This window comes from Puma concolor, chromosome A1 (genome assembly GCF_028749965.1).
Source record: "Puma concolor isolate L17-30 chromosome A1, mPumCon1.1.hap2, whole genome shotgun sequence".
Taxonomy (NCBI): domain Eukaryota; kingdom Metazoa; phylum Chordata; class Mammalia; order Carnivora; family Felidae; genus Puma; species Puma concolor.
In genome coordinates, this window is record NC_141667.1 from 224,338,671 (window position 1) to 224,353,110 (window position 14,440).

At 44.8% G+C, this 14,440-nt stretch overlaps 1 protein-coding gene across 2 annotated transcripts in view; it reads left to right on the forward strand.

Annotated features, from left to right (window-relative positions):
* The first annotated feature begins 458 nt into the window (after positions 1-458).
* The window catches only part of LHFPL6 (LHFPL tetraspan subfamily member 6), a 248,011-nt gene continuing 234,029 nt past the window's right edge, over positions 459-14,440 (forward strand). For both annotated transcript variants that reach the window (XM_086713125.1, XM_086713132.1), the window contains exons 1-2: positions 459-597; positions 2,128-2,696. In XM_086713125.1, coding sequence (XP_086569251.1) covers positions 2,312-2,696 — 385 coding nt within the window. In that variant the 5' untranslated portion in view covers positions 459-597; positions 2,128-2,311. The remainder of the gene's footprint in view (positions 598-2,127; positions 2,697-14,440) is intronic.

A 14,440-nucleotide genomic window follows, 5' to 3' on the forward strand; every position in this document is an offset into this window, starting at 1 on the left:
GCACCGAGAAAACCAGCAACTTTGTCCCCTACTCCTAGGTCTGTGTGCCTCCACGCCCTCCCCATTTGCAGGAGTCGCCACGAGGGGAGGGCGGGGGGGAGGTGGGCGCGGGCTGGGGGAGGCGCGGGAGTGGCCCCCGGGGCGGGCGGGGTCTCGCGAGTTCCCCGCCGGCAGCGCCGCGTCCGCGTTCCGCCGGCCGTGGGTCTCCGGGCGCGAGGGGAGGGGACAGGAGAAAGAGGAGGGCCGGGCCGCCGAGGGGAGGAGGCGGTGCGTGCCTCGCCTGCCAAAGGGAGCCCTGTTCCTCTGCGTGCGAGCACGGGCTCCCCGCGCGTGGCCACCGCGCACCGCCCCAGCCGCCGCCGGAGAGCGCGGGCAGCAGGGGGGGGGCTCCGCGGCCGGCGGCGCAGCCCTGCCTTTGGGAGACCCTCCGCCTCCGGCCGGACGCCGCTCTCCGCCCCGAGGCGGGCCCGGGGTGGCTGCGGCTGCCGGGGACCGCGGCGGGGAGGGAGGACGCTCTTCTGTGCCGTGGATGTTCCGCCCGCGGAAGACAGCAAGTTGTGCGCGCGCCCCGGCCGCCGCCCGCCGTCCGCCCGCCGTGTGAGTAGGGAGCGCCGGCCGCCCGGCGCCGCGGGCTCCGCTCTCTCCCCGCGCCCCCTCGTCCCCGGCCGCCGGAGTCGGGCTGCTCCGGGCGCCGGACTTCCTGAGCCCCGCGGCGCGGTCGGCGTCCGCTGTCGGCGGCCGCCTCCGGGGGGTGCTGCCTGCCCGTGCTTTTCCCCTCCGTTGGCGCGGGCCGGCTGCAAGATGCCCCTCTCCTCCTTCGGGGCTCGGGGGTCATCGGGTGTCGTCCAGGCTGGGGTGGGTGGGTGGCGGGGTGGGTGAGGCCACTGCAGGGGGCCGCCTGTGGGCTCGTCTTGGCCTCCCCTCGGGGCGCCTCGCCTCAGCTCCAGAAGAGGGCCCTCCTGCCCCCAGGCAGCCCCCCCCACACTCGTCACCCCCAGCCTCAGGGCCCGGGCAGACCAAGTTCAGCCGCTGACGCTGACCGCAATTGACAAGATTAACAAAAAAAAAAGTAGTTGAAGTTCCCCGGGAGTGACACACGACTGGAAATGGGGTGGCGTGTGGAGAGGAAGCGGTAGGGGTGGGGGCTGGCGGAAGGGGAGAGGTGAGGGAGAGGGGATTTGCTGTGGACCCTGAAGGCTGGAGTTAAGGGTTCTGGGAATGGAACTGTAGGGCGCATGGGCTCTGTGCTTCTGTATTCCCTTCTTTATGGAAAGTGTGGGAAACCGTTCAAGAACTCCTTTTGAAAGGAAGGGGGGGGGGGTGGAAAGTCAATGCGCGTGGAACTCTTTGAATGGCTGGGGTTCCATGTAGAAGACTGGGAAGTATGGATTACTTTTCAGATTAGACAGTGACAATCATTCAGTGGGAGAGACGGTCCCCAGCCGTTGTGTCGGAACCAGTGAATCAGAAGGAAGTCACACACAGGCTTTCTTTCATTTACACTAGGAGAAAGAAGGTGGTTAAGACTGAAGGGATTCACAAATACTACGGACTGAGTACAGGGCGTGCCTAATAGTTGCATCCAGTCTGTGTGCCTAGACAGTCTGTAATATTTGTTGAGTTTATAGTGCTCTGCAATTGTGAAAATTATCCTAATAATTTTGTTCGGGCTCATGCAGAGTTAATGCACCTAAAGGGACACGGAAAAGTTGCTCCAAATTATAAGCATGAACTTGCAAGCCAGATAAACAAACCATGGTATGGTTCACTTTATTTTAATATTTGGAATTATGTTTACTGCCAGTAAAAATGCTACATTACTTTTACTGCGAGTATGTGAAATGAATTCACTGGCTTGGCAAATAGAAGCCATGGATTTCTTTAAGTAAATAACTGTCAGAGTTAATTTGGGAGCATTTATAGGAGATAAAGACATGAAAAAGCTTTGAGCTAGTTTGACAAAACTTGAATTTTAGAAGCGTTTATAGAGACAATCAGTTCTTCCCACTTTTTGCAGTGTTGAGCCAAGTTTGAATGTTTATTAACTAAGGGTTGTAGACCAACTGAGCTGGTGTTATCACTTCCCTGAAAACATTTAACTTTTAATGTTTCTTATTGTTTTGCCAGGGACCATCATCCTTATTACAGAGGATGGGAAGTTGATGGCCAGTAAGACTGAAGATTCACTGTGTTGCTAGACGTGTTACAGAACGTGGATTGCCTGCCATTCCCTGGTGGTCTCACGCCTTCACTCACTCCTGCAGTCCCAGAGTAGTTACTTTGGGCCCTCGCTGCCCTACCTGTTGAAAAGATGGCATCCAGCCTGACTTGTACTGGGGTGATCTGGGCTTTGCTCTCCTTTCTTTGTGCTGCCACCTCCTGTGTGGGGTTCTTTATGCCTTACTGGCTCTGGGGATCACAGCTGGGCAAGCCGGTGTCCTTCGGTACTTTCCGGAGATGCTCCTACCCTGTGCATGATGAAAGCCGGCAGATGATGGTGATGGTGGAGGAATGTGGGCGCTATGCCTCCTTCCAGGGCATCCCCAGTGCAGAATGGAGGATCTGTACCGTCGTGACAGGCCTGGGTTGTGGCCTCCTCCTCTTGGTGGCCCTCACTGCCCTCATGGGTTGCTGTGTGTCAGAGCTCATCTCCAGGACAGTGGGAAGAGTGGCCGGAGGAATTCAGTTTCTGGGAGGTAAGTGGCTTGTTAAATTTGACTCATTTCCCGGAATCCCAAAGCAATATTGAAAATCGTGCTGCAGTTGTCTACTGAAGTCCTGATAATTGGCACATGGAATGCTCTGGAGAAATACGCGTGGGATGGCTTTGGTGATAGACTGCCGAAGTCAAAGATTTTTATTGGAATTGCTTTCCACCTTTGAGAGCTCTGAATTTCTGTACATCCTTAGACATATATACATCATTGGCCCACTAAGTACAACCTATATGAGGCAGTAACATCGGGATTGTTTATAATGTAGTAGGGGAGACCGTTCAGGTTTCATAACTTCCTGCTTTTCTTGTTCAACAGTCAACAATTAGATTCTCTGTGTCTTACTGGCATCTTCAGGTCTTTAGAGATGAAGACTTCATAGAAAAGTAGAAAAGTTTTTGATTCAACATTGTTGTCATGAGCCTTCAATACTCTTTGGTGGGTGTAAAACTGACCCTTGCTCAATCTTAAACTGTATTTCTAAATAAATGATTACTGCTTTACATGAGAGATCAGTTTAACATGAACAACTCTGGATTCCACTATGCTACGGACACAGCTATAGGCTTAATTATCTCACTAGGATTTAACTTCGTGGGATGCTCTTGCTGTGAAGAAAAAAAAAAATAGCAAATGCTGTTTGCTTGTCCAAAATGGACTGCATAGTCTCACTAACACCAGAAAAAGGTTTGATTTTTACTTGGGTTTCCTCCAGCAAGTATTACTTCAATATTTCTGGTCATATGGTTTTAATTATACTTTATATATTTTCCACTGCGCTTTTCACCTCCATTCTTCAAACTGACGGGCTGAACTTGTCTGATTTATAGTCCGTCCTGGTAAAATATGACAACCTGTAGATAGTACAGAATGAAGGGAAATAGGAAGCCAGGAAAATGTATAGAAAATATTTGTAACTTCATTACAAAGTAAAAGTCTGTTACTTTCCCATTTGGTGCTTTCTTCTAATCTTTTGTGAAGAATCCAGAAGAAGAAGGAAAAAAAATGGGTAGTTCTGAGATAGAATCTGCATGTTGAAGAAACCCCGACAGATTATTGCAAGTTGTTTGATATTGCACTTTGAAGTCACATTTTGAAAGAGAAAGTTCTCAAGCTAAAAATGCAAGGGGCAAACAAGGCTTGCGTTTTGAAGCAAATGACAGAGTTGTTTGCAGTTCTTTATTCCCCTACTGGAGGTAAGGTAACTTTGTTCTCATCTGTCCCCCCCCCCCCCCCCCCCCCCGTAGTTCTGCATCTCCTTCTGCCCTGGGAGGCAGTTTGGGAGGCTTAGCTGTTTTTTCCTTTAGTGCTTCAGTTCTCAACATCAAGCGGAAGTCTTACACGTGATACATACAGATATTCATATAGTAATACCGTAAAACGACAAGAAAGTTGAGATAGAAGTCCTGAATTTGAAAACTTTTTGATACTACAGATTTCAAAGATAGAGTTAATGCCAGGAGTATTTAATTTTTTTTTTTTTTTTCTTGAAGAATAAACTTGATTTGCTGTTTGTGTTTCACTTGGCTCAGGAAAAATGCTTTGGCAGCTTCTTTTTCTCCTCTTATATGTCTTACTGGCATCTTCAGGTCTTTAGAGTTGAAGACTTCCCAGAAAAGTAGAAAAGTTTTTGATTCAACATTGTTGTCATGAGCCCTCAATACTCTTCGGTGGGTGTAAAACTGACCCTTGCACAATCTTAAACTGTATTTCTAAATAAATGATTACTGCTTTACACGAGAGATCAGTTTAACATGAACAACTCTGGATTCCACTATGCTACAGATACAGCTATAGGCTTAATTAGTAAATTAGTAGAGTAAATATTACTTTTCAGTTTGCCTTCATTTTAGGGCAGGGACTGCAATTATTTCTGGGAGAACAGGAAAATGCTTACAAAGACAGATCAGTTTTTATTGATCAGCTTTAACTGTATAATGAAGGAAGGCAACAGGAAGTAAATCTGAGACCCATGATTTATGCTTCCCTCTCTAAGTTCCATATAGATTTTTTGGAATGATATAGAGCTACATGTTCTATTTTACAGAAAACTCCAGGGGAAAGATCATTGGAGAAGTTATGTGTATTTTTAAAAGGACCTTCCCTCTCTCCCCACACTTTGTACATGCTTTTCATGAACTCTGCATGGCAAGAGTTACTGACATTAAGCTAAGGATATAGTTCGCAGTTGGTACTCTCTCGTTTCTCATATATATTTCTCATATCTGGCAAAAAAATAATTATGAATGTAAAACCTAAAAGAGTTTTTTTTCTGATTCAAACCTCTTGAGGGCACAAGTAAGTAAATACATCCCATTACTCAAGGTAACAGTGCGTTTAGAATTACAAAACAGCTTGAGGGATGGAAAAGGTTTTGAAAACTGCATGAATCGGGGCGCCTGGGTGGCGCAGTCGGTTAAGCGTCCGACTTCAGCCAGGTCACGATCTCGCGGTCCCTGAGTTCGAGCCCCGATCTCGCGGTCCCTGAGTTCGAGCCCCGCGTCAGGCTCTGGGCTGATGGCTCAGAGCCTGGAGCCTGTTTCCGATTCTGTGTCTCCCTCTCTCTCTGCCCCTCCCCCGTTCATGCTCTGTCTCTCTCTGTCCCAAAAATAAATAAACGTTCAAAAAAAGCAAATTAAAAAAAAAAAAGTTCAAAGCTTTAAAAAAAAAAAAAGAAAACTGCATGAATCACTATCACTTAATATTCGGCTAGTTGGGGAAAAAAAAAAGCTTCAAAAAGAATTTTTCCTGTTACTCATTCCATCATTGTTTGGGGCTTTATTCATAAAAACCTGAGTGGCAAGTAATTTTGTTTTATGAAAGTTTTCACGAAATAGGTTTCATAAAGACTGCCAGACCCCAAGCCAATGGGCTCTTTAAATTCCATAGACGGCCGCGCTTCAGAAATAGAGTCAGCATCCAGGGTACTCTGCTATAAGGCGGACTCTCTTACTGAAAATGATTCACCCAGAAGGGTTATGTTTAGCTAAAGTTAGGGTTGCTCCAAAAACAACAGGAAGCGGGAGAATGGCAAAGTACAGAGGCGTCCTGCTTCACCCTGCCTGCTGTGTCTGGAGTTTGCACATATGGTGTAACATCAGGCAGTAAAACCCCTGCAGTACTTTGGAACTCGTTAAAGGACAAAGTGTCAACCTTAATTTTGAATTGTCTTGCTACGGTTGGTTAGAGGTTCAAATGTCACCTGTCAGCTGCCAGAGCAACACAAGATCGGACTGTTGCGTAGACATTTGCTCCCTATAGGAGGAGGACGTCAAGGAATCAATGACTTGTGCTTTTCTTTTTTTTTTTTTTCTTTTTCTTTTTGGGACAGAGAAAGACAGAGCATGAATGGGGGAGGGGCAGAGAGAGAGGGAGACACAGAATCGGAAACAGGCTCCAGGCTCTGAGCCATCAGCCCAGAGCCTGACGCGGGGCCCGAACTCACAGACCGCGAGATCCTGACCTGGCTGAAGTCTGACGCTTAACCGACTGCGCCACCCAGGCGCCCCTCAACCGACGTTTTAAATGTTAGTATCACACTTTTTGATACATGTGTCAGGAAAATACCTTATTGACGCGCTCTGTGAATAGAAGCATGGGGGAACATTGTAAAGACATGTTAGGTGTGCCTGTAAGATTCTGTAACAGGTGATTGTGAATGTCGGGATCTGAGTGTGTTGATTTTGTCTTCGGAAATTGCTGCTGCTGTACCGAAGGGGCACTGAAGGGAGTCCCAAATTTATATCAGGCCACATTTAGCTTGAATGCACGTCACATATGTGTGTAAAGTGGGTATAGAGTGCTCCTCAGTAGCAAGCAGCGACCTTTCCAGTTTGGCAGGCGTTCTTTTCTAAGAAGCCAGGGAGACCATCTTCTCAGCTAATTGATAGTTAAGTGCTGCTGAAGACAGTAATGATGACGAAGTATTTCTGTGAGTGTCCCTTTCTCTGTGTGCGGAAAGCACCATTGCCTTTCTGGAGCCTCTTCACGATAGGGTTCCACCTGGACCTGTCTGTCACCCTTTAGGATGAGGGCTTGCGACTCTCCTTCCCTTGCTCCACTTTGAACCTGACTTGTCTTACGATATGCCACATCATGCCTTCCTTTCTTTAGGGCTATCTGTCTAGTGACAGCTAAGGAATAAGATAAATGATGAGTGTTGGCATATTAATGGGCATGGTGACTTTTTAGTGACAGTCTTCACTGAAAGAAGCTGCTCTGATTTTAAGAAATCCAGAGACTTGTTAGCCCAGCTCAGGGAGCAGGCAGGACTCTTAGCTGTCCTTTAAGTTACACCTTGTGGATTGCTAACTACTGTACTCCTCCATTCAGCACCCCCAACTAACACTGTAAAGTCCCGGTGAGGTGTCTTGAGTTCTGAGTCTACAGTTCTCAAACTTGACCACGCATCAGGATCAGCCAGGGCTTTTAAAATACGGGGGCGTCTGGATGGCTCAGTCAGTTAAGCATCTGACTTCAGCTCAGGTCACGATCTCACGGTTCGTGGGTTCGAGCCCCGCGTTGGTCTCTGTGCTGACAGCTCAGAGCCTGGAGCCCGTTTCGGATTCTGTGTCTCCCTCACTCTCTGACCCTCCCCCGTTTATGCTCTGTCTCTATCTCAAAAATCAATAAACGTTAAAAAAAATTTTTTTAAATACATATCGCTGGGGCCCGCCCAGGAGTTCCTGATTTGGGTAGGTTTGGTGGGGAGCCTGATACTTTACATTTCTATCCGGTTTCCAGATGGTGCTGGTTCTGAGCCTATATCTTGAGAACCCTGTTCTAAGTTAACCATTTCGTACTTTAGAAAAATGTGAATTCTGGTAGATGCTTGACTCACGGAACTTAGTTAATGTTTAGTTATGTTATAATCTGATATAAACCTCTCTAATTGGGCTATGGAAAGATACTACCTCTGCAGCGTGGTATTGGCCGAGGACATTCTTGTTGTACCTGTCTGTGTTTTTGTCACAGAAAATTGTTTTCCTGAGGTTCTCTCTTGATGCATATACATGTCATAATTATAATATGTCCATTACATAATATGTACATATATTATATATTCATGTATTTACCATTGCCATATGCCAAGATTTTATAGATGGAGAACTCAAAGTAAGAACTCAATACACCCTCTGTAGTTTTCCTGCCGTAGATTCTCAGTAATGAATTGCTAATTAAAAGACGTGAAGGCTCTACTGCAGACTGGAGAGATGCGCGAAGACAGCCCTTGGCCAGGTCCATAAAGCTGTGTATTTCTTGCAAAAGCAGAAAGACTAGGCCAGGAGGCCATCAGGAACCAGCCAGTAAGAGCTTCTGCCCGTAGGCAAGATGGCGCCCCAATGGGCTGTGAGGAAGGTCAAGTTCTCCTGGTCTTAGGCATCTCTAGGGAAAAAGATGATGCGCTCTTGCTGAAGAGTAGTACTTTCCAGGGCCACAGACCATGTCTCACCTCGCAATCACATGTCCCACATGCATCGCTCTTAAAGACGAACAAGGTCCAGATGGAGGCTAGTCAGTGCGGCGGCGTGGGCGGGGCTTTGCCACCGGGAAGGAGCGAGGGGCCAAAACGAATGCCACAGGGGCCATCTACTCTGAGCCCTGGATTTGTTGCAGGCAGGGATGTCAGTGAATTAGCTGGTCTTTTATAAAATCTAAAACACCAGATTTTATGTTTGCATTTAATGTTTTAAGATTATATTTTAAAATGGTCATTGCCACCAGTTTTCTTGTTTTACATACTGTCCCCCCACCCCCAGAAGAACACGCCTTTTAAGGCTTAATTTGGGAAGTTTTTCATGGTTTTCAGACTTTCTCGTGAAGCTTACAAGTTTTCCATATCCATAATTGACATCAAAATTCAATACAATATTCTTTTAATCCTCTAGTGGGCCTAAAATTCCTTAAGGACTTTTATTTCTTGTGGAGGGTCCTCCTTTGTCCCAGAGAGTCTGATTTGGTAGGTCTGGGTGGGGTCCAGGTGAAGCACTTTTAACAGACTCCCCAGAGGTTCCAGAACACACATGGTCAGTCCCCAGGCCACATTTTGAGAAACAGGAGCTAATTTTATTCACTTCAGACCTCATGTGATACTAGTATTGGGGCATAGACTTACATCCACCATTGAGCTAAGGATGAATGATCAATCTCTTTCTATCCAGAGTTATTTTGGGGACAACATGATACGAGCAGCAAATTATCACAAGTAGTGTAGGAACAGACCAGTTTATAGCTGTGTTCTCCCTGATCTTACAGATTTTGGTGTTCCTGGTGGACAGTCAGCCCCGCGTGTACACTCAGAAAGCAGAAAAACCAATCTTTCCACGCTTTGCTTAGATGAGGACTATTTTCATTGGTGGCTCCACCTGCAAATTAGGAACCTGCTATCATCTCCTGTGCTGCGTTTGCACCCTTCGGCCTACAAGTGCGTTGTTGCTGGCTTGTGTTCTGCTGGGTGTGCTAAAATCTTTCCTTACTGACAAGTGTGCTCGGTTGTTACCTGTTTTGAATTACAGGTTTTTATCTCCTGAGTTTGTATTTCTGAGGAAAAAAATACTGATGATAACAATTCATTAAAATGACGCAATAAGGAGTTATCCATTGCTCTTGAGTCTATCATGTTAGCAGCCACACTAGACTTTTTCCCTAGAATTATTTAGATTGGTGTTTTCGACAGGGTCCAAATCTTCATTTACTTTACACGGAGTAGAGTCTTTCTAAGAGAGTCATTTGATCTTTAACTTCCTTCCCAGCTAACATAGCCATAGCTAGACAACACTGAGGCCAGGGTTAGTATGGGTTAGTTAGCCTCTCTAACGAGGAGATTGCAGATTGGTTAGCTGTCATGTAAAAAGCATGCTGTTATTCACAAAGAAAGCAAGCCGAGGAACAGGATTCAAAACCATTCCTATTAAACACACACACACACACACACACACACACACACACACACACTCTGGAGAACTTTCTGTCATCCTACATGTTATCACAAATACATTGCCTGCCGTATGTACAGTTATCATTAGTGCATGGTGAACACTTGACCTCTCCAGCTACCTCCAGCTTGGCAAGACTGCCTTGTTGTGTGTGGTGGTTGTAGTCAGAAAGAATACCAGCATCAGGTTCAAAATTTATTCGCGGATGTCATTAAAACTCATTTTTTTTTTTTTTTTACTTAAGTTATCACCCTCCAGTGTGTTCTCAGGGACACCGATTCCTGGGTGTTCCAATAGATGTTAACAGGAAAAAGCAAATAGGAACACGTGGATTTGAGAAACAGTTGGTTATGGAGAGTTAATCCATTTCAGTACAGCAGAAATCACAGGGCATTCAGGGTGTTGTCTATTACCAATCTCCCGAGGGGAAGGCGGAGGGTATAGTATTAAGTGTTTAGCTAACTCACTTGGGCCCAGCACCCTGAAGGGACCAGTACTCTGGAACTTACTCAGTTCTCATTTTACCCTGTTGAGGCAGGCAGTTTATTCTTTTTCGCAATTTATTCTTTATTCTTCATTCTTTTGCGAGAAAACTGAATTTTAGAGAGTGACACCCAAAGTTACCCATCAGTTATCGTTTGTGCTGTGAAGGCTGTCACCATAATAAAGTGTTAATTGAAATTCCGCCTTGTATTATATGTAGAATTCAGAATATCTGACCGTTTTGCATAGTGTATCTCTTAACATAGGTGAATATTTTTCTTGTTTCCTTTGTCCTGTTTATGCTTGTAGGACAATAAAACCACCTGTAGATTTGACAGAGCAACTTGTTGCCAATTCTCAAATAACAATTACAGGTTACTGTTAATAATGTAATATGAAGTAGAGAGGCCATTAGGGGAGAGTGCCAAAACATCTGACCGATGTCTTTTAACAATTATTTAACAGAAGAGTGCTACCTTTCATTCTTACATGCTGGCTGAGTTTTCTAGTGTAAGTACCCCATTGTTAGAAGCCTTTGTAATAATCCCTTGTTAAGGCTAAAGATAATGGTATTTCCAGAGCACACACTTCTTAGATAACAAAACCAAAGACCTTGTGTCTTTCTATAGAAATGAAAGATAATGTTAGACGTTGTCAGTCTTCGTCTTTGAAGTGTTTGTGATGGAAACAAATAGACTTCTATCTAGGTCTCTCGGATGGGCTCTATGGATTTCCCAGAAACTTCTGAATGGTTATTTTTAGACGATCAGGAGGTTAGATTCAACATCGCTCTGGTTCTGGTGCATTGATATTGCTGACTAATTGTCGGGGGACCGATAAAAACGGTTCTCCGTTTTTCTTGTATGTCTTATGTCGTCAACTGGAACAGGAACTAAGATTTATAATTTTCTTCTAGTCCTACAGTAACTAGACTAGTAAATGACATCTTCTATGTTCAATGAACACTTGATGTATTACTTAGTTTCAATTATTTATTAGCAACATTTTTATCTTTAAGGTCTGACCTTGTTCTTCCCTACTTCACAGAATTATTTCAGAGGTGAAATAAAATAATGCCATCAATGTGAAGGCATTTGAAGCAATGTCTCCTTCTGATGAACCTGCATAATGTTAGTCATCTCTGTTGAAATGATGCTGCAGAATGCAACTCTCTCTTCAAGCACATTGTAAAAGCTTGGAGCGAGCTTTATTTTCTGCAATGAAGAAACCAGCTGCTATGGGTCTGAAAATTTTGTCCCCCACCAAATTCACCTGTTGAAATCCTAATACCCAAAGTGACGGTAGTAGGAGGTGGGGCCCTTGGGAGGTGACCAGGTCCCGAGGGTGGAGCTGTCCTGAATGAGATTAATGCTGCTATCAAAGAAATCCCGGAGAGCTTCCTTGCTCCTTGCGCTTCTGTGAGGATCCAGTGAGAAGAGGGCCCCCACTCAACTGCACTGGCACTTTAATTTTGGACTACCAGCCTCTGCGACTGTGAGAAATACATTCTTGTGTTTATAAGCCATTCAGTCTGTGGTATTGTGTTCTTGAAGCCTCAATGGACCAAGATACTAGCTTTGCTTCACACTGTGTTCACAAACTTATTTGGGAATGGCAGAGTCCTACTAACCTGTAATAGGCAATAAGATCTCTTTGAATTCATGGGCAACAGAGTAAGCTTTGGGAAATGTTGAGTTAAAATACATTGTAAATCCAGGGGATTAGTGTTTATGTGCATTTAAGAGTACTGAGTGCCTGTTATATGCCAAATAATGTGCTAACTGTTGGAATAGAACTGAGATAAGGTTCCTGCTATTAAGAAGCCTACAGTCTTTTTTTTTTTAATCGTTTTTGTTTATTGAAGTATAATTAACATACAAAGTTCTATTAGCTTCAAGTGTACAACATAGTGATTTGACAATTCTATATATTAGTGCTCCCCACGATAAGTGTAGTTATCATCTGTCATCAAACAATGCTATTATAGTATTATTGACTATATTCCCTATGCTGTACTTTTCTTCCCCTTGGCTTGTTTATTTTATAACTGGACATTTGTGTTTCTTAATCTTTGTATCTATTTCACCTGTCCCCACCCATCCACCTCCCCTCTGGCAAAAGGGGAAAGTTTGTTCTTTGTATTTATGAGTCTGTTTTTTTTGTTTGTTTGTTTTGTTTTGGGTTTTTTTTGCTTGTTTATTTGTGTTTTTATATTCCATATATAAGTGAAATTATATGATATTTGTCTTTCTTTGTCTGACTTATTTCACTTAGCACAATGTCGCTTAGGTCCATGCATGTTGTCACAAACGGCAAGATTTCATTCTTTTTTATGACTCGGTAATATTCCATCATATATATTTAACCACGTTTTCTTTATCTGTTCATCTGTTGATGGACACTTAGGCTGCTTCCATATCTTGGCTGTTGTAAATAATGCTTCAGGAAACATAGGGGTGCATATATCTCTTTGAATTAATGATTTTGTTTTCTTTGGGTAAACACCTAGCAGTGGAATTACTGGGTCGTGTGTATTTCTATTTTCAATTTTTTGAGGAACCAAGAATTCACAGTCTTATGGAGGAAACCAACATGTAAATTGTAGTTACTGTACAAAGGACTCATGATACCTACATATGCTTCTAAGTGTTGCTGACTGCAGCTGTCTGCTGGTGAGGCTCACTCAGCAGCCAAGCCAGGTACTTGCCAGCCTCACGACCGTGTGCCAGTTATTCTCCATTGTGCCCTTCTCCCGCTTGGCTATCTATTATGGGAGTCCACATTTCCCAGAAGCCTCGACACCCGGCAACTGGGTAGTTGCAGCCAGTGGGAGGAGCTTTTGGGAGACGGGAAGCAGGGAGAAGCCAGGATATTTCTCCCTCTCTGGCTCCTCCTTGGGCAGTGTCTTTGGTAGCAGTTGTCTCTTCTCCAGGAATGCCCTGCCTTTCCTGGCCCCAGCATCTGTTGGGAAGCCACTGCGATAATCCTACCCTAGCCCAGTTCTTCTAGTCGCTGGTAATGCCATCTTCGCCCAGTATCACTCCAATATAGTGGATAGCAGCAGTTTCCTGCTCTTGCCACTTTCCGGGTCACCTCTTTTTCTCCTGTTTGGCTTTTTAGCTCTTCCATCATCTGTGTCACCAGTTTCCTGTGCTATAGTAAATTGTCTGTGTTTGACACACCTCAGGATGGCTTCTGCGTCCTCAGTTGGACCCTCGCTAAAATACAATACATAATTCAAATTCCTGCCTCAGGCAAGTGGAAGATCATGTCCTACTGTGAACTTTTGGGATTTGTGGTGAATAGACAAAAATCACAGATGTTTAATCGAGAAGACTGGAGTGCACTGAAGCATGAACAGATACTGGAGAGGCACAGCACAGGGAATGGCCTGACTGGGGGGGAGGGGGTCTCAAAGGGCTCATAGCACAGGTGCTCGTTGAGCTGGGTTTGAAGTTACGAGGGGAAAACTTCCTGGGCCCTCAGGCAGGGGGATCATCAAGTTCTCGAAGCCAAGGAGGTGTGAAAAGATCTGATGTGAGTTCAGGGAACGGGAGCAGACTATATGGGGTGGGGCAGGTATGCTGTGACAAAGGACACAAGTGGAGAGGACACATGGAGCCAGGCTGTGCAAGTCCTCGTTTCTGTTCCACGGTACGGATTCCATACTCAACTAAACTCAAGCTTTTGAGTGGTTGTGGGTAGAATTGACTTAGGAGCTATATAATCTATAATCTAATCGCAATGAGGAGTAAGATTGATTTGGAGAATAACAAACACCAAGGAAAGGCACTGAGAAGCCCATAGTTGCAGTCTTAGTCAGAGGTGGTGAGAGCCTCACTGAAGCTGTGGGAATACAGGGAACAAGAGTTTGAAGACATTTTTTTCTTTCTTTTTTTTTTAATGTTTATTTATTTTGAGAGCGAGCACACATGGGGGAGGGGCAAAGAGAGAGGGAGAGAAAGAGAATCCCAAGCAGGCTCCGAGCTGTCGGTGCGGAGCCTGATGTGGGGCTCGAACTCCCAAACCATGAGATCATGGCCTGAGCTGAAATCAAGAGTCAGACGCTTTAACCAACTGAGCCAGCAGGCGCCCCTGAAGACATTTCTGAGGTAGAGGTCAACAGGTTTTGCCGTCCTTATTTTTAGACGAATAGATGAATGAATGAGTGAATGTCTCAGTAATTTTGTATTTCTGTTTATTTAAGAAACCAGATATTTTCTTTTTTTCCCTAGTCCCTCAGAAAATTAAAAAAAAAACAAACAAACAAGAAAATGTGACTTAAATTATAGCAGCTCTGTTTTTGCT